Consider the following 19,374-nt stretch of genomic DNA (forward strand, 5'->3'; position numbering starts at 1 on the left):
ATGTATTCAGAGAGTGTAGCCTGTCTAATTCCCAGTCATCTGTGACTAATCACACGTTGTAATTTGATCTCTCCCCGTCACCTGACTGCCACATCAGATAAGCTAATGTGAAAGCACAGGGTGTTAAAGTGAACCTTAAGAGTAAAAAATTTGAGTTTTACTCACCTGGGGCTTACCTCAGCCCCCTGCAGCTGATCGGTGCCCACGACGAGTCGCTATGATGCTCCGGGTCCCGCTGGCGGCCACTTCCGGTTTCGCCGTCAGGACCCGTCAGGCTGGGAAGGCGGCAGTTTCTACGCGTTCCCAGCCAAAATAGCACCCCTATGCGGCTATATGGCCGCATAGGGGTGCTATTTTGGCTGGGAACGCGTAGTATCAGCCGTGTTCCCCAGCCTGACGGCGAAACCGGAAGTGGCCGCCAGCGGGACCCGGAGCATCATAGCGACTCGTCGTGGGCACCGATCAGCTGCAGGGGGCTGAGGTAAGCCCCAGGTGAGTAAAACTCAATTTATTTTTAACTCTTAAAGGGAAGGTTCAGGGACAGTTGGTAAAAAATAAAAATCCGAATCCACTTACCTGGGGCTTCCTCCAGCCCGTGGCAGGCAGGAGGTGCCCTCGGCGCCGCTCCGCAGGCTCCCGGTGGTCTCCGGTGGCCGACCCGACCTGGCCAGGCCGGCGGCCAGGTCGGGCCTCTTCTGCGCTCCATTGTGCGTTCCACGCCGGCGCGCTGACGTCATCGGACGTCCTCCGGGCTGTACTGCGCTGGCTCAGAACTACTGGTCGGGTCGGCCACCGGGAGCCTGCGGAGAGGCGCCGAGGGCACCTCCTGCCTGCCACGGGCTGGAGGAAGCCCCAGGTAAGTGGATTCGGATTTTTATTTTTTACCAACTGTCCCTGAACCTTCCCTTTAAGGTTCACTTTAACAATATGTCTGCTACCATGAAAGCAGGAAGTAGACACAGTGCAGATTTATTGCAGGATTTTTATCAGCTGAACAAAGAAATGTTTTACGCTAAAGGTTATGTTGTTGTTGAGTATCTTTTAGAGCAGAGAGGAGTTCTGAGTTCAGGTCCGCTTTAAACAAATCCCTGAAGTTGTTCTTCAGCTGGAAATCGGTCTGTATGCGGTTATTCAGAAAACAATAGCTGCAGAATGATTTCTTACCATCCTATAGGCCCTCGTGAGCCCGATGCAGACAGATACAGAGGGGAGGTTATACAGTGAGGTGTCCAGAGAGAGGTATGCAGCCATCAGTAAAGGAGACACTGAAATAAAACAAACAGGAACACATTTTAAAGCGGACCCAAACCAAACATTTTTTTTTTTATTAAATATTTAGTTGCACCACTCTGACACATACAAAGATAAATAAACACTCCTTCAAACCTATGAGCATTTCAGTGCATGCTTTTCACCCTTCTCTTTTCATAACTAGGGTTTTACTGGGGGCAGCCATTAGCAATTCCTCCATTGCCAGAGACCACTTAATCCATCAGTTTGCCTGATTTTGTCCCGGAAATTTGAAAGGAAGGGAGGGGTTCCTCCAATAAATGTAAAATATTTTATATTTGTCATCATGCAGCTGAAAAAGGCTGCTATTTATTATAATTTAGAAAACAGATTTTATTTCTGAAATCTTGTATTTTTAATTTGGGTCCACTTTAAGATCAAGAAGATCTCAGCAGGTCCATTCATCCACTCTTTTCTATCTCTGCTGGAAAGATTTAGGAAGCCTTGCTCACTTCAACCCAGACTCCCCCCCCCCCCATCTGAGGCCTGGATGCCACAAAGGAATCTCTACAGCAAATCACCGCAGTGCTGTGTGCAGCGATTCCTAGTGCGATTGTGCTCGCGATTCCCCAACGTTTGGACGCGCTGTCCAGTAACCTGCAATTTGCGATTCACGTTTACTTTTTTTTTTTTACAAAAAAAAAAACCTTTATTACACGTACCAGGCATCCTTCTTCCGTCCGTAGCCCCGCCCCTAAAAGAAAAGGTCATAGGTGCTTCTCTATGACCAATCAGAGAAGATCCAGTGATCTCTTCCTTTAGGAGGCGGAGCTGCAGACAGAAGAAGGAAATACAGAGACCCGGTAAGTATAATAAAGTTTTATTAAAAGGTAATCGCTTGGCTCCCCAAAGCGCTGCATAATTGCTTCAATAAGTGACTTATGCAGCTCTTATATACTTTGTATTGAGCACTAACGTGCTAAAAAGGCTGCATGTCCTGCGACTGCGATTACCCTTAATCGCAATCGCACTAATGGGTTCCCCACACTCACTTACATTGGCAAAGCATTTTTTGGAAATCGCAGGCGATTGTCGGCGATCCCAAAACGCTGCCCAAAACGCCCTAGTGGGTTCCTACCCTCAGTCTTCTTGTTTGGGTTTTACATTATAATGATCCCAAGCAGGACACTAAAACCTCATAGGAATGTTTAAAGGACGACTATCGAGAAAAATTGTAAAATACATGAAAACACTTACAGTAGGTAGTAGAACTGACAGGTTGTGGACTAGTCCATCTCCTCGTTGGGGATTCTCAGCATTTTCTCTATTTTCAAAAGCACTTAGTGAACAGCGTTATAACAGTGTGCAAACAGGTGTGTGTGTAGGGGGGAGGGGGGCTTCTTTCTATAGATTATTTCTAGGGAGAGCTTAAAGAATAAATGATATACTTAGAATCCACCATGAAAATATGGACTAGTCCAAAACCTGTCAGTTCCATCAGCAACATAGGAGAAAAGTAATGTAATAGCTCATTTTACTTTAGAAGAAACATACTTCAAATTTGTATGCGTTTACATGTATTTTACATTTCACAGTTTTTCGTGAAAGTTGTCCTTGAGCTATTACTGATCAAACTGACCGCTTGTGGTGATAATTTAATATCAGTTTCCCAAAGGATATGTTGGCTGACCTGTCCATCAATATACAGATCACAACAGATTTAAATATAATATTCAGAACATTTTATGCTGAAACTTTCACACATATCGGCGTCCCCTCAGGCACATTGATTCTTCTGCCATTTGACACCAACACCACATCAATGGGACTCATTTGCAAGGTACATTAGGAGACAGTGGGAAGACAGCTACTATTTAACTTGCCTATGCTGCTCATCTCTATTACTGCTGTTCTGACATGTGTTCTGTTCTGAGGTGACATGTGACATGATGAGATAGACATGTGTATGTACAGTGCCAAGCACACAAATAACTATGCTATGTTACTTTTTTTCTTTCTCTGCCTTAAAGAGTTAAACATCAGTTATGTAAGTGGCAGTTCTTGTCTGAGTCAGGACTGGGTCAGACTACAGTGTGACCCTCACTGATAAGAAATTACAACTATAAAACACTTTCCTAGCAGAAAATGGCTTCTGAGAGCAGGAAAGAGATAAAAAGGTCAATAGTTCATAGATTTTAGCCCTGGCATACTTCAGTGAATGTGTCGTTGAGCAAAAACCATAAAACAGTAAAAACCTAAATAGTAGATTTAAATATCAAATATAACTGTGGAATATCCTAAAAAGTCATTTTTAGGAGAAGGAGGATAGATGCAATTGTTTATTTCTGTGTGTATTTGGATTTTTGAGCACACTGCATAGGCATTTTAGCGGCTGTAGGTGAGAATGGTCAAAGAACGTTCAAACAAGTGGATTGTTGGGGAAGCACAATAAACATCTTACCTAATGTGAGCAAAATTCTCCTCACGAGAGCTGCCTTGTGTAATCGGCTCTGCTTCTTCATGAAGACATTTAGCATCCGAATGTCATTTTGATAAAAGGGATTCCTTATGATCCCCAGAATATAAGCACCTTGGATTTCTTTGAGAGTCCACAGAAAAGCTAAAAGGGCGATGAGGCAGTAGCCGACGATGGCCTGGGGGCTGTGCAAGGAAAACGTAGAGTGACAAAAGTTATGTAGTAGGCTGGACTCCAGCAGGACGAGGAGGAGGATGACGCAGTAACAGACGGGCTCCTTCCAGGTTATCTTCCAGTGGAAGCTGTCGCTGATACTCGCAGGCTTGATGCATTTTTGGAGGCTACGTTTGAGGATGATCCCCATCTCCGCCAGGTTAAGACTCAGGATGAAGCCAAATCCACTCAGGAACAAAACCAAACCGATGGAATTTTGAATGAAATAGGCAGATATGGTAATTCCCGCTGATATGACAAACATGATTAACAACCTGTCGAAAGCCATGAATAAAAGAAAACAAAGAAAACTTAAAAGTCGGATTTAACTCCCTTAAAGTGGGACAAAAACTCTGAAATAACATTCAGTAAAAATGCGTTTTCCTATTTTTTATTACCCATACAGATATCATATTTGCTTTTGTGCACAAGTAATATTGTCTGTTTACAAATTATAAATTCCCAAAGTACAGTTTATCTGCTCTGAAAGCTGCTATTGCATAGCTGTTGTATGTATTTATACATTAAAATATACCTATTGATCACTTCTCAGCTTTTTGCTCCTCAGCTCAGTTTCGGCAGTTTGCTAATGTCTACTAAATGTACTCTGACAAAGGACCTCCCTGATGCTGCCTAACCCTAAGGACGCCCCTGGTGGTGCCTGACCTTAAACCCCTCCTGGCAATGCCTAACCCTAAGGCCCGGTTCACATTAGCGGTGGCTATCCGGAATCGCCGTGCCGGAGCCGCACCGCATGCGGAACGGACGAAACGGACGCACGGCATAGCAATGTAAGTCTATGCCACCGTTCACATGCGTCCGTTTCGTCCGGACTGGAGCCGGACCGGATCCGGACTCCGGCGTCCGTTCCAACATGCGCTATTTTTTGGTCCGGCTCCTCCGGCAGCCGTATCCGGGGCGGAGCCGGACTGCACCATCCGGCCAATACAAATCAATGAGAACCGGATAGCGCACAACACACTGGCTAAAAATCCGGATGTTCTACCCCACTTCCTATGAGGATTGTTGCGGCGATATTGGATCGGGGACACATGGGCAAGCATTTTGGAGTGGAGCAGCACGAGCTGGAGATGTTGGCAGCATGTTGGAGGTGGAGGTGAGTGCTAAACAGCGGAGGGCCTGATTCCACAGGTCCCCCTTCTGCTGACCTCCCAGACCCCAACATTTTTTTTGTTTTTTACGTAACTTTTGCCAAACGGATCCGGATCGCATCCTGATGAACACCTGATGCAACCTGACCGGATCCGGATCGGATCCGGATCAGAACCGTACGGTTCCGATCCGGATCCGGTCCGGATCCGGTCAGGTCATCCGGTCCATTTGGCAGACAACCGCAAGTGTGAACGGGGCCTTAGGTCCCTCCCTGCGCTGCCTAATCATTAGTACTCCCTTAGTAGTGCCCAATCTTAACCCCCCCCCCCCCCACACACACACGCCTAACCCTAAAGACCCCAATCCCCCACCCCCCCCCCCCCACACCACTACCCCAATCCACTGATGTTTTTGGTGCTGCCATAGCAATGTTAATAGACGCAATTAGTATCAGACATAATTTGGGTGCTGGAGGAGGCAAAAAAAATAATGCTTTGCGGTTGGCAAACAGTTTGCAGATGGCCCCTTCTTGTTCCAACATGAATGTGACTAGCCTGTCCAGAGCCCTGACCTCAACTCAACAGAAATACTCTGGGATGGATTAGAGCAGAGACTGCAGCATCAGTGCCTGATGACCTCACAAATGCTCTTCTGGAAGAATGGTCAAACATTCCCATAAAGCCACAGCTAAACACTGTGGTAATCCTTCCCAGAAGAGCTGAAATAGCTGCCAAGGGTGGGCCAACCCCATTTTAAAACCACTGAATTAAGAATGGAATGTCATTATGGCTCATGTGTGTGTAAAAGTAGGCATCTCAATACTTTTGGCCATAAAGGGTATGCCGCAGAAAAAGTTAATTGAGATACAGTATAAATAACTGATCACATACTCAGCTATTGGTCATGTGATAGCGGCTTGCTATTCTGTGGCCGGACCACTCCTTTCTGCAACACTAGAAAGACTATTAGTATGGATAATGCGCACCTCCACACCGGGACTTGCTGGAGGGAAGCAAGCGCCAGTCTAGTCCAAAATTCTTCCTCATACTGTACTGTGAGTTCTGCACCTTTGATCTTGGATTCAGCTTCTATCTACCAGGCGCAGGAGAAAAGAGTCAAATGGCTGCCATTTGACTGCCAGGTGAAGATATGAAATAAGGCATTTACTGGCATACGTATCATCACACACCCGGTGAGCTTGGCGCAGGTTGAGCAGAATGACGGCTCACTCAGCTACCGCTCCAATCCCCAGCAGCGTTAAATACTATTCCCCTCCGAGTTGTAGCAATTTGTAGGGAGATGTAATTTGCTGTCTGGCGATCGCTGGATCCCCAAATTAATCTTGTGCGGCCCGTGCAGCATAGCACTGGTGCTATGTCGGCGTCCAGCTTCGGCACTGAGTGCCGAAATGACCTGCTTCGATTTACTGGATTAGATTTTTATTTCTTGGCTACCAGAATAGAGAAGAAGGGAAGAGTTTTTTGTCCTGGAGATCTAGTATACTGTAATCACCTTATTATAACTTCCTATAACTCCCCTCTCCAAATACCAGAATACACAAGCTAGGGCTAATTTTCTTCAGGTGGTATCTAAATTCAATTTTTCTTTATAGCACTACAGGAGAAAAACACAGAACCCAGGAAAAAAAATTAAGCTATTGTTTTTTGTGGGATGTATTTCTGAGTTCTAGCTATGCAGGACAAGAGTGTTAAGGCCTGTACACATGCTAGATAGATGCCGGCGGAACGGGATTGTGATCCGATCGCAAGGCCGGTTTTACATCTGGCCAGTGCGTTTGCATTGCGATGCTCCGCCCCCATTGCATCGTGCTGCACAAAACGTCATTCATATGACCCTGGGGTGGCGTTTCCGCAGAGGTCCGATGGTAAAGCGCTGTTGACTTTGTCAGTTATGGCACAACACGACACGGTAAGTGTGCCAGGCCCCATTGCCTTGCATTGCCGTTGCATTACCCTGCAGCAAAACAAGGTAACACAACGCACACTTGCAAACCAAGTGTAAAAGGGGCCTCCGGCTGTGTGCGGTTAAAAAAAAAAGCACAGATTTGGGTGCAGTCGGCACCACTATAGTCCTTAATAGGAATCACAGCTATAGTGGCCCTTAGTGAGCAACTTAGGTACCGTCAAAAGACGGAGCTAGAATTACATTTAAAACACTGTAATTTGGCCGCCAGCAATAATAATAAATAATTCCCCACTATCCACGGCGACCTGGAGGGGGAATAGTAATTAACGCTACCGGGACTTGTGCAGGAGCAGGGAGAGCCGTCTATCAGCTGTATCCTACGCCCGAGTCTCCCAGCGGCTATTTCATAGGTATGCCCTCGGGCAACGCCGCTGGACAGAGGCTGTGCAGTTGTGTAGTTAACAACGCATTCCGTTGCACAAATGTAACGTGCAGATGTGACATTGCGCAAGGAAAGCAAAGCTATCAGCTATCGCTTGGCCTTGGCTTGGAATTGATCCCCCTGGTGGATCGCTGTATGGGCAGCGGTCTAGGATTGCTGTACACTTGCCAGATTATCGTTATCACCCACCTCAGCCGACTTGTGTATTGTTGTACCGGCCTTTAACCACTTGCTGCACACAATGATCATGTGATGTGACAACCCTGACAAATAGCAGGGAAGGGAAATCTTAGCCAGTATAGAACCAAAAACTGTACTAAGATTATATCCAATGAGGATTTAGCATGAAATCCATCGAACAGCAGTGTTGCACTGTTAAATGCAGTGCAAAGCTATGGGCTGTAGATTTACCGCCACTCCTCCACCAAGATCCATACAGTTCAATCAATAATTTGGCAAAAATCTATCAAAACCATGAAAGATGTGTCATGTTGTACAATAGATTTCTGACAAATTTAATCAGCATAATCAAATCTGCCAGGAATCGAAAGGGAAAATCAATGTGTGTATGGCCTGCTTTAGATATTAATGATGATAGAGGCAAGAAACATAAATTAACTAAGTGAACAAATGTGCCTCACTGCTAAAACCTCACTATGATGACAATGTATAACAATAATATAACATATTCTTATTATTGTTAATTTCTGGGTGTTCCTTTGCTGCACTTAAAGAGAAACCGTAACCAAGAATTGAACTTCATCCGAATCAGTAGATTATAACGCCTTTCCCATGAGAAATCTATTCCTTTTTTTCAAATGGATTATCAGGGGACTCTATATGGCTGATATTGTAGTGAAACCCCTCCCACAGTGTGATGTCAGCGCCTCACAGCACTGAGGTCCTGACATCACACTGTGGAAGCCTTATTGTACTATGGGAAACAACAGTTGTTTACAACTGCCAAAAAAGCAAGCATCTTCTTCCACTGATATCACCTGCCAGCAGTAACAATGTCACCATGTGATAAATGTCTGAATGTAAATCAGGGAGAGGAAAGATTTTACAATGGGCAACCACTGACTAAATCCTTTATACATAATAATTGTAAAAATTAAGCACTTTTTTATTACATTATTTTCACTGGAGTTCCTCTTTAAAAAAATGAAATAAAATATACCGTAAGTTACTGGACATTGGGGAGCCTCCCAGGACAAACTCCAGTGTCTGCTCCATTCCCCAGAGGACTAGTGCATCAAGAGGAGGGAGAATGCCCAGAGCCCAGAGGAAGGGCAGAAACAAGAACACCACATGCAGGACTCTGTTGGCCCACAGTAAGGCCGGCACCGGCACAACAAACCTACAGGAAAAGGACAGAAAAAATTACCTGTAAGTGGGTGTGGTTTATTTATCTAATATGTGCAATAGGACATACATATTATGCTTTATATGCAAAAATGGAACCTAATAGGCTCAAACACATGAAAGATTTATATTATCTTTGTTGTCATCAATATGCAAAACATTCTAAGGTTCTCCAAGACCGTGATCATTCCTCCGCTTACCTATCTTGCCTGAGGGCCCTTTTACACTTAATGCGTTGTAATGTGTTCTTCTTTTTCTCCATAGCAGTGCATTGTGAAAAAGCTTAAGTTTTTACGCATATAGTGTGAAAGAGGCCCAAGGGAAATGGATACTGGACTATATATATATATATATATATATATATATATATATATATATATATATATATATATATATATATATATATATATTCTATATAATAAAACCCCTGTGTCCCTGTGTCCCCTCCAGTCCGTGTCCATGCTTTTTTGCTACTGCGCATGTGCAGCATGAACAGCCGTTGGGACAGGGCGTGTGCGCGCAGTGGGCGGAGCGCTTTTGCGCTGATATGCAGCCAGCGGCGGCTGTTGTGAGAGTGGCCTAGTGCTTGTTTCTAAAAAGGTGTGTGTGTTGTGTGTGTGTCCGGATTTGTACTCTTTACAGCCTGACACCACTGTCAGCAATCGCCCTTCTTCAGTATAGATAGCCAAATGACCCCCACCTCCAGTACAGTTAACCCGTTGACCCTTCCATCCAGTATAGATAGCCAGCCAGATGACCCTTCCCCCCCCTCCAGTTTAGGTATCCTGATGACCCCTACCCCCTTCCCTCTAGTATAAGAAGCCAGATGACCCTCTCCCCTTTTCTGTATAGATAGCCTGATGAACCCCATCCCTTCAGTATAGGTAGCCAGGTGACTCCTCCCTTAGTATAGACTGCTGCCCACCCGCCAGTCAGTGAAGGTCTCACAATGTATCTTTAGGCCAGGTCCCTGCATCTTCTGTAGGCTGCAATAACCTGACCTCCTGCAGTGTCTTCTGGAAGAGAGGGGGGTGTGCCACATAATTCCCTGTAGGAAACCACATAAGTCTGTGTAGGAGGAGGATGTGGTTATACAGTATATGCAACCTGCTTTCTTTTGTATTCCATCCATTTAAAGGCAGTGAGGGAGGGAGTGAAGCAAGCATTGTAGTGCAGCCTTGTAGGACTAGGTGAAGTTGGGTGGGGGGGGGGGGGCGGGGGGCAGGTGTTTCAGGACAGGCCTGCAACTCAAAACTTCAGCTCACATATTGTTCTCAATGTAATGCACTGATCATGCAGATGCGCTTGTTTATGGCCACGCTTCTGGCCAGAAGATAAAGAGGGACAGTGCGTTGGACCGGTGGGCTGGAGAGGAATTTTAATGATCCGCTCAGCGGTCTGCTCTGACAGACAGCTGTTTGACCATTCCTTAAAGAGACTCTGAAGCGAGAATAAATCTCGCTTCAGAGCTAGTTAGCAGGGGCATGTGTGCCCCTGCTAAACCGCCGCTATCCCGCGGCTAAACAAGGGTCCCTGACCCCCCGAAATCCCCTCCGAGCAGCGGGGGATCTCTTCCGGATTGAGGCAGGGCTAACCGCCGCAGCCCTGCCCCACACGCGTCTGTCAGCGCGCATCTCCGCCTCTCTCAGTCTTCCTTCACTGAGAGGGGCGGGGGAGAGGCGGCGATGTACCGCTGATAGACGCGACTGGAGGCAGGGCTGCAGCCGTTAGCCCTGCCTCTAGAAGCAGCAAAATCTACGACCAACCTGGTCGTTGATTTTGCGGGGGGGGGGGGGGGGGGGTGACGGGGTCAGTGTCTCTTTAAGTCTGAGGGCTGTAGGTCTCTGGAAAAGAGACCTGTCTTTGCCTTGTAAGTTTCAGACCTGCTCTGCTGCTGAGGAATTTGCATGCATTCGTTGTGCAAATTGCCTACTTGCCTCCTTTGAAGGCTGGCAGTATAAATACCATGTTCTCCCAGAATCCTTTGCTGCTCATAGAGGTTTGTTCCTGCTGAACTCACCTGGAGTGTCAGCCATTGCTATCTTAGTGTAGTTAATTCTTGGGGAGTGCATTTTGCACTCTCACTAGCCCAGTCAGGTTTTTTGTTTATCTGTATTGCCTAGTCCTGTCTTGTTTTCCTGTCGTAATTGCGCTGTCGCCAGCGGCTGTTGATAGCGAATCGCTCTGTCTTGTTTAGGCTCGCACTCGCCTCTAGCGGTAGCGGCTGTGGATCCTTCTGATCTGTATTCTTGGAGTGTAAGCTGGAGCAGCGGTTGCTACTGGCTACCTCATCTGTCTGTCTTGTTTGGATCACACTAGCCTCTAGTGGTAGCGGCTGTGGATCCTTCTGATCTGTGTTCCTGGAGTGTAAGCTGGAGCAGCGGTTGCTACTGGCTACCTCACCTGTCTATCTTGTCTGTTTGTGCTCATTTGTGTTACTTGTGGCTAGTTAGGGTGGCACGCTTATCACTGGGCGCCTAACGCGCGGTGATCGTGCAGAAACACGTTCGTTGTTGCGAATGAGTGCGGTGTTCGCGTTTATTATTTTCCTTATCTCTCATTGTTGTTTGCTGTGCCTTTGCTACTCTTGTGCTCTGTCTTGATTCGGTCTTGTGTCACTATTTGGCAATCGCCATTCTTGCAATTGCGTTCCCACTTCGTTTCCGCTGTTGTGTGTTCACCCTCGCTGGGTGGCGACTAGATTGGTGGACACACATACATTCTGTCCCTGTGCTCATTCTCTCTCTTTAGGGGCTATCTTGCCCTGTGTTGCTTCTCTTCGTACAATTTCCATTTGGCGTCTGTGGCAGCGCAGAGGGTTTATTCCTCTGCACTGCACAGCTCCATCTGCCGGTGGGAATTCCCCTCTACTGGTGCTTTGTACCAAAAGCTGGGTTCTATCATTTGATTGTGGAGGACTTCCGCAGTGTCAGCGCACATCTTGTGCGCTGACCACGGAGATATCCCACAATCGTTACAGGGATCCAAAAAGCCTTCCCTCTAATGTGAAAAGTATCTAAATGTTATAGTTTTTTTCCACCACTTCAGGATTGATTTCATTTAAATGTTGATACTCTTAAATTAAAGCTGAGACACTGCACTTTCTCTCCATATTCATTATATAACTGTCATTTAGATATGTTTCAGCAAACAGGTAAAATAACAAAAGCTTGTGTGGGAGTCCAAAAATTTATGGACTATCCATAAGTCACAACACCTAGACAATACTTTTTATATAGGTTACTAGCTGATGACCCGGTATGCATTTTGGTTGTCATTGGCTCTGCCCACTTTGTCTAACCATGGCACACAGTAACTCAATGACCAATAATTTAAATTTTACCACTGAAATGAAACAAATCTGATTGGCTGTTTGTGGCTCCACCCCATTTGTGAATCTGAACCCCCAGTCACCCAATGATCAACTGTAGCAGGTTTGGGGCCTCTACCATTAACAGTGGAAAAGTGGAAGCAGTTTAAATATTCACATTAAAAATCAATAGGTGAATTTTTATTGGCTGTGAATTTTGATTAGACTCCACCCACTTTCCTGAATATTAATACCAGTCACCCAGTGACCAACTGTGCCAAGTTTGAGAACCCTACCATTAACAGTGTAAGAATGGCTGCAATTTCCATTTTTTTCATTGATGTAAATGGGTGAAGTCTGATTGGTTGTTTGTGGTTTTGCCCAGTTGTGTAAGGTGGTGGGGGGGGGGGGGCTAAGGCCCCCAGAACATATCTTCCCAGGTAGTAGAGGTTCTGTATACCAAGTGTCGTTGAAATCGGTCAAGGGTGTTTTAGAGTGATAGCGACAAGATGGCCAGAACCCAGGCCAATATTTGAAGTGGCCTTCTACTATGGCCAATACATGAATTTCTTCTAAATGACTATCAATTATTGGACTTTGGATGACCAGAACGTGACCTGACCAGAGTTGGCCGAACAAATCCCAAAGAAAGGACAAAATGAGCAAATTTCAACATCAGCTGCAGCAGTATCTGCAACTCCCAGAACCCATCAGTGCCCAAGTGTCCTCTCTCTCTCACCTATCTACCACTGCACCTCCATCCCTCTACTCTGTGTCCTCTCATAGCAAAATACACAGGGCAGCCCTCCCAGCAGCCTACCTGTGTGTGGCCTCTCCAGTTATTGTAGCCCCTGTGTTACCAGTTTTTGCTGCCGTATAAAAACGTTGGCCATGTGGCAGTGAAAACCGGCAATAAATGGATTGCAATAACAAGTTAGAGAGGCCACACACAGGCGCGCTGCCCCATCTATTTACCTTTGGGAGGACAGTGGGGCAGAGTTTCAGCATGGAGAGGTGAGAGAGAAGACACCAGGGCTGTAGAAGCTCTGAGGACTGGAGATACCACTGCTGAACTTTGCTGATTGGGAACTGCAGACAGAGCTGCAGCCACCACTAAACTGTGCCGATTTGCTCCTTTCTTCAAGACTGGGCAGCCAGCTCTGGTCAGGTCACATAGTCCGAAAGGAGCAGGATCTTTGGGTATTCGCTGCATCACTTGGCTATTTTGTGTATTGGCTGGCCAGATCCTGAAGTGGTCAACCTTAAGGATCTGGCCATAACACATATAATCTCCAGCCCAGTGTAATCTTAATATAAGACCTAAAAAAAGGTTCTACATTTGCCTAAACAAGGCAGAGAGGCAAGATACATCAGTAGCAGTAATATTACCTGTACGCGAGATCTACGGCAATAAAAGCAAAAATATAGACAGGCCGCAGGAGAGGGGTAATTTCATAGGTGTCTTGGGCGTGAAAAGTAGCCGTCTCAGTGGCCGAGTTCACAATTAACGAATATTCACCGATACAAACGGTTATCCATCCGAACAAGAAGATCATAACGGTCGCTCCTATGTTGCTATAAAGGGCATCCAGCCTGTACGGCAAGAGATACCAAGTCCCCAGTCCACACAGTCCCCCGGCAAGGACAGAATGAAAGATGACATTTGCTACGAACTTCTTGCCGGGAATGATGAACTTTACAGTCTCCGAACCAAGACATCCAGAAAAGTCATAATCGTCTTCATCGGTGAGGGTGTTTTGATTCTGCAGTCTTTCTACGGTGGAGGTTTTCCTCCGGGCATATTGGTTCAGAAGCTGAATGATAACGGAAGCGATGAGCATTAGTCCTCCGGAGAGTGCAGCTGTGTAGTAATCGGCTAGGATTCTGACTTCGCAGAGGACGGTGCCCACACCTCCCAAGACCCATGGTGTTAGGAAGAGGATGACCTGGTTGATATAGATATAAGGAGGCGCGGTGTATCCTAACTTGAATCGAGGGCCACCCAGAACGGTTTGTGGAAAGCGTTTCCAAAAGAATTCCTGCTTGTAGTCGTTCAGTAAAGGAACATCAGGACCCATTCTTCTTAATCACAGATCTGGGTAAGGTTTCATTTTTCATGCAGCTAAATGACGGTATCTGAAAAAAACAATACACAAAAACACAATGAAACGTAACTGAACAATTGTGGTAGACATTAAAGGGGAACTGAAGAGAGAGTTATATGGAGGCTGCCAAGTTTATTTCCTTTTAAGCAATACCAGTTGCCTGTCAGCCACTGCCGATCCTCTGCCTCTAATACAGTTAGCCATAGCCCCTGAACAAGCATGCAGCAGATCAGGTGTTTCAGACTTTAAAGTCAGATCTGACAAGACTAGCTGCATGCTTGTTTCTGGTGTTATTCAGATACTACTGCAGAGAAATATACCAGCAGGGCTGCCAGGCAACTATTGATTAAAAGGAAATAAATACGGCAGCATCTGTATACCTCTTACTTCAGTTCCCCTTTAAAGGAGTACTGAACTTCTTTACAACAATCTGAGATATATCTTCACCACACAAGCCAATTTGTAACTGAATCCTATTAAAGAGGACCTGGGCACTGCCAGCTGATACGGGGGGCTTGATTTCCTCCTTTCCTCTCCCAGCCCCCCCCCCCCCCTGTGGGCAGAGTTAGAGTAGCGGTGGTATCATAGATGAAGCCTCTTACCTCCTTCAGCAAGGTGTCTCCCTCTGTTCTCCACTGCAGCCACCTGCTTTCAGCTTCCTGGTTCTCCTGCACGTCGCTTGATTACATGCGACATGCAGGAGCTCAGAGCAGGCAGCTACTCCAAGGATAGATGGGATGCAAGACATCACTGGAAGAGGTAAGAGGCACCACCTCAAATACCACCGCTGCTCTTCTGAATGCCTATACTGTGGGACAGAGGCAGGGATGGGGTAGCTAGGCCACAAGAGAAAGATACATGGGGATGGGGGGAGGGGACCACTTGACCATCAGGGAATACTATGAGGTAGATAGAGGGACCACTACGAAATACTTTGAGGGGAGGGGGGTCCACTGAACCCCAAAGTACTACTGTGAAGAGGAGGGGTGCTGCATTTCATAAATAGGGTAAGGAGTAGGGTAATGTTTTCTGCAAGTCATACATTAGGTAATGTATGCTGCATTTCATAAATGGTGTAATGTACTCTGCATTTCATATGTGAAGTAATGTTTTCTACAGTTCAGGTTTGGGGTAACGTCTGCTGCATTTCATATGTGAGGTACTTGCTGCATTTCAGTGTGAGGTAATGATTACTGCATTTCCCGTGTGGGGTAATGTTTGCTGCATTTCATGTGGAGCAATGTTTGTATTGTATGTTCATATGTGAGGTCATATGTGATGGGTGTTCATATGTATATGCATATGTGAGGTAAACGTTGATGCATTTCATGCATGATGTAATGCTTGCAGCATTTCATATAAGGGGCAATGTTTGCTGCTTTTCATGTTTGGCATAACATTTGCTGCATTTCATATTTGAGGAAATGTTTGCTGCATTTCATAAGAGGGACAGGGGGCCCCATTAAAAGTTGTGCAGGGGGACACAGTAATTTCTAGTTATGACCCTGGTCATGGGAAGATGATTTTCTATTCAACAATATATATATCGAATGGCAGTTTGAAAGTGGAGTATATGGTAGTGTACGTGTTGCTGCACAGTGCTCTGTACATGCAGGGGTGGGATAGGGACAGCAAGGTATAGCCTGAGGTATGGCATTTATAAGATGAAGTGTTTTTTAGAGGCAATTTTTGCAGTATTTACAGTACAGTATTGTAGCACTTTCCCCTTGCAGCACTGGGTCCTCTGTTAAAATTTTCAGCCAGGGCAACATTGGCAAGGAGTTTGTATGTTCTCCCAGTATCTGTACTTCCACGGACTACATCATTGCGGCAGAAGCATGCAACTTCACCAGGAACTACAAAATGCCGGGGTCTTTTCTGGACAAGACAGCAGATCCCATATGGACTTGGGGCCAGAGGAGCAGCACCCCGTTAAGTAAGTAATGGCACTTACCACCCCCCCCAAAACACACACACATTTCAAACCTGCCTCATGGGGAGGCTCATTTCAAAGAAATAGCAATTCTGCCTTTAAAGTGGATCCGAGACGAACTTTTACTCATTGCGTAATTGTGTTCCTTACCTATTGTTTATAGGGCATTCCTCAAGCCAAATACTTTTTTTGTTTTTGTTTTAATATTCTAATTCTCTATAAAGTAAACAAGCCACGCCCACAGGTTTTCAGAGAACAAAGGCACTTTCAGACAGTAGCAAGGGCTCATGGGAGCTCAGTCTGGGCAGGAGGAGGGGGAGGTATTACTAGCCAGTGATTTCAGAGGCAGAAGGGAGGAGGAGGAAGGAGGGGGATTAGGTTTTTTGCTCAAGTTGCAGATAAGCCTGCCTCTGTGAAATGTTTACAAACAACATGGCTGCTGTCATTGTATCACAGGAAGAAATAATCATATTCTATTAAAGCTGTTCGCAGCTAGATTTGCTGTGTAAACTATCTAAACTTTAGATAAGATATATAGACAAGTTACTTGTTATAGTTAGTTTTTCATCTCGGATCTGCTTTAATGGGTTGTATATACTATTTATAAAACTGAAAATTAATAAAGAAGGGTGAGTTATAGGAGGAGTTTCAAAAAATAGCCAGGCTTCAAAGAATTGCACACAAACACAAAAACATATTAAAACAACAAGCTAAACTTGGCAATGTTATTTTCCTGGCACCAACATGAACAGCACGATACTCCAAGCAAAGCTTACATCATATCATGACTGTTCTACTAGCGAACGTAACAGAGCAGGAAATCCCCAGCCAGCCGAAATATCACGGCTTCTGGGAATACGCAAGGTCTACAAACATGAATTAACTCTGCAGTTACCTCCCCAGTAATCAGGCTTCCTCTTCTCATCTGCATCCCAAGCTTCAGGTCTCCTGTTAAAAAGCAAAACATTATATAACAACCCTTACAGCAGACATATTTACACATTTTGGAAACATTTCTTTAAAGTGACACTGAAGCAAAAAAACGTATGATAAAATGAATTGTATGCGTAGTACGGCTAATTAATAAAACATTAGTAGCAAAGACAAGAGTCTCATTTTTATTTTCAGTTATATAGTTTTTTCTATATAATATATTCTATACTGTATATTCTCTAATATTTGCAGTTTACAAACTACACGCTGTATTTTAAACTATGAAAATGAGCAGAGCCAATGAACCTATGAACTTTCCTGCAGCAAAACCTTAAACATACAAGAAACAGTGAGAGACAGGTTGAGATAAGTGCGTCAGAAAACAGCACTGTAGCAGACCAAGTTGGGTCAGAGAAGTTCTTTTGCATAGAGAACAACTGAAATTTCTTAAATCTTCCTTCCTTCTTCTTACTGTACCTGTGCTACTAATATTCTATCTCATAAGTTTATTTTTACTTCAGATCCCCTTTAAAACATAATTCTAACACAAAATAAGACAATATAACTACAGAATCAAAACGACGATCCAAAGTGTAACAAAAGGGAGAATGAAGAGCTGGTTTGTCAAACAACATACCTGGATAGCCATTGTTTGAAAGTCAGATCTGTTATTCTGAAAGTGGGTTTGGGCTTTTAAATAAGACTTTCCCTATTTGTCCGCGGGAGAAAATTTTGGCTTCGGGTTTCAGGAACTTTTGTGTTCCTTGCTACGTTCCCGTAGTAATTGTAAACGGAACACCTAGCAACCTCAAACACTGACACTGTATACTAGACATGCAGGTGACGGGCTGCTGACTCACACAATACCGGCAAACAATGGATATACAGAGGTCCTAGAAGAGAATGGGAGCTAATACATGAACTTCAATGTTCAGTCCCAGCCAACAGCAGACTGACTGGGCACTTTTAACCACCTGAGCGTTACGGACGAGCTCAGCTAGTCCAGTAATGCCGCAGTGGATTGCTCAGGCCATGGTGGGCCGATTTGCATAATTTTTCTTTTTTTCAAACACGCAGCTAGCACTTTGCTAGCTGCATGTTTGTTCCGATCGCCGTCGCTCATCCGCCGCAAAAGAGGCCCCCCGCAGACCCCTTGCGCATTCTGGCCAATCACCGCCAGGCTGTGCTATAGGGTGGATCGTGACTCCCCCTGACGTCATGACGTCATTCTGATCGTCGCCATGGCGGCGGGGGAAGCCCATACAGGAAATCTCATTCAGAACGGGATTTCCTGTTGGGTATGATTGCCGGCGGCGATCGGAGGCGTGGGTGGGGGAAGCATGTAGCTCGCGCACGGCTAGCTACATGATAAAAAAAAATTAGCTCAAAAAAATCCTCCCGCGGCCGTGCGCCGCAAATAATCAGAACGCCAGGGAGGTTAAATCAATTATGTATAAAAAGTATTACAGCGGACCTGAACTCAGAACTTCCTCTCTGCTCTAAAAGATACGCAACAGCATAATAAGCTTTAAAGAAAAACATTTCTTTGTTACAGCTGATACAAATCCTGCAATAAATCTGCCGTTTCTACTTTCATGGAAGCAGACATATTGTTGACATCCGGTGCTTTCAAATGAGCTTATCTGCCATGGCAGTCAGGTGACACAAAAGAGAGATCAAATTACAATTTGAGCATTAAAAAAACAAAACAGATGATGGGGAATGAGGGCTGGTGCACACCAAAACCCGCTAGCAGATCCGCAAAATGCTAGCAGATTTTTAAACGCTTTTTTTTATTTTTCTATGGCGTTTTGCTAGCGTTTTGCGGATTGCTGCTGCGGTTTTCAGTATAGTAGATTTCATATATTGTTACAGTAAAGCTGTTACTGAACAGCTTCTGTAACAAAAACGCCTGCAAAACCGCTCTGAAGTGCCGTTTTTCAGAGCGGTTTGCGTTTTTCCTATACTTAACATTGAGGCAGAAACGCATCCGCAATCCAAAAAATGCCTCACCCAGGCATTTTTCGTTTCTGCAAAACGCCTGCCGCTCTGGTGTGCACCACCCCATTGAGATACATTGACCAAGCAGATCCGCAGCCGCAAGCGGATCTGAAAACGCCCAAAAAGCCGCTCGGTGTGCACCAGCCCTTAGACAGGCTAAACCCTCTAAAAACATACAGGGTGCATTTCTCTCCGTTTTCCATTTGTCCTTTGCAAGAGTTCAGGTGCCTTTTAAAGAGAATCTGTACTGTCCGATTTGTACAATAACAAACATATCAATCGAGTTACTGTGGGGGGGGGGGGGGGGGAGAGGAGAGAGAGAAAGAG

The 19,374-nt window shown here is 45.2% G+C and overlaps 1 protein-coding gene across 2 annotated transcripts in view; it reads right to left on the bottom strand.

Moving 5' to 3' along the window:
- PCNX4 (pecanex 4) overlaps window positions 1-19,374 on the bottom strand; it is a 68,404-nt gene that overhangs the window by 38,239 nt on the left and 10,791 nt on the right. The window contains exons 1-6 of one of the 2 annotated variants that reach the window (XM_068254431.1): window positions 17,684-17,767; window positions 17,009-17,061; window positions 13,465-14,211; window positions 8,581-8,760; window positions 3,692-4,194; window positions 1,165-1,265 (exon numbers count right to left, since the gene is read on the bottom strand). In XM_068254431.1, the coding sequence (XP_068110532.1) occupies window positions 1,165-1,265; window positions 3,692-4,194; window positions 8,581-8,760; window positions 13,465-14,153 (1,473 nt within the window). In that variant the 5' untranslated portion in view covers window positions 14,154-14,211; window positions 17,009-17,061; window positions 17,684-17,767. Of the gene's footprint in view, window positions 1-1,164; window positions 1,266-3,691; window positions 4,195-8,580; window positions 8,761-13,464; window positions 14,212-17,008; window positions 17,062-17,683; window positions 17,768-19,374 lie in introns of those variants that run through there. The other variant, XM_068254430.1, reaches the window with a different exon arrangement.

This window comes from Hyperolius riggenbachi, chromosome 9 (genome assembly GCF_040937935.1).
Source record: "Hyperolius riggenbachi isolate aHypRig1 chromosome 9, aHypRig1.pri, whole genome shotgun sequence".
Taxonomy (NCBI): Eukaryota; Metazoa; Chordata; class Amphibia; order Anura; family Hyperoliidae; genus Hyperolius; species Hyperolius riggenbachi.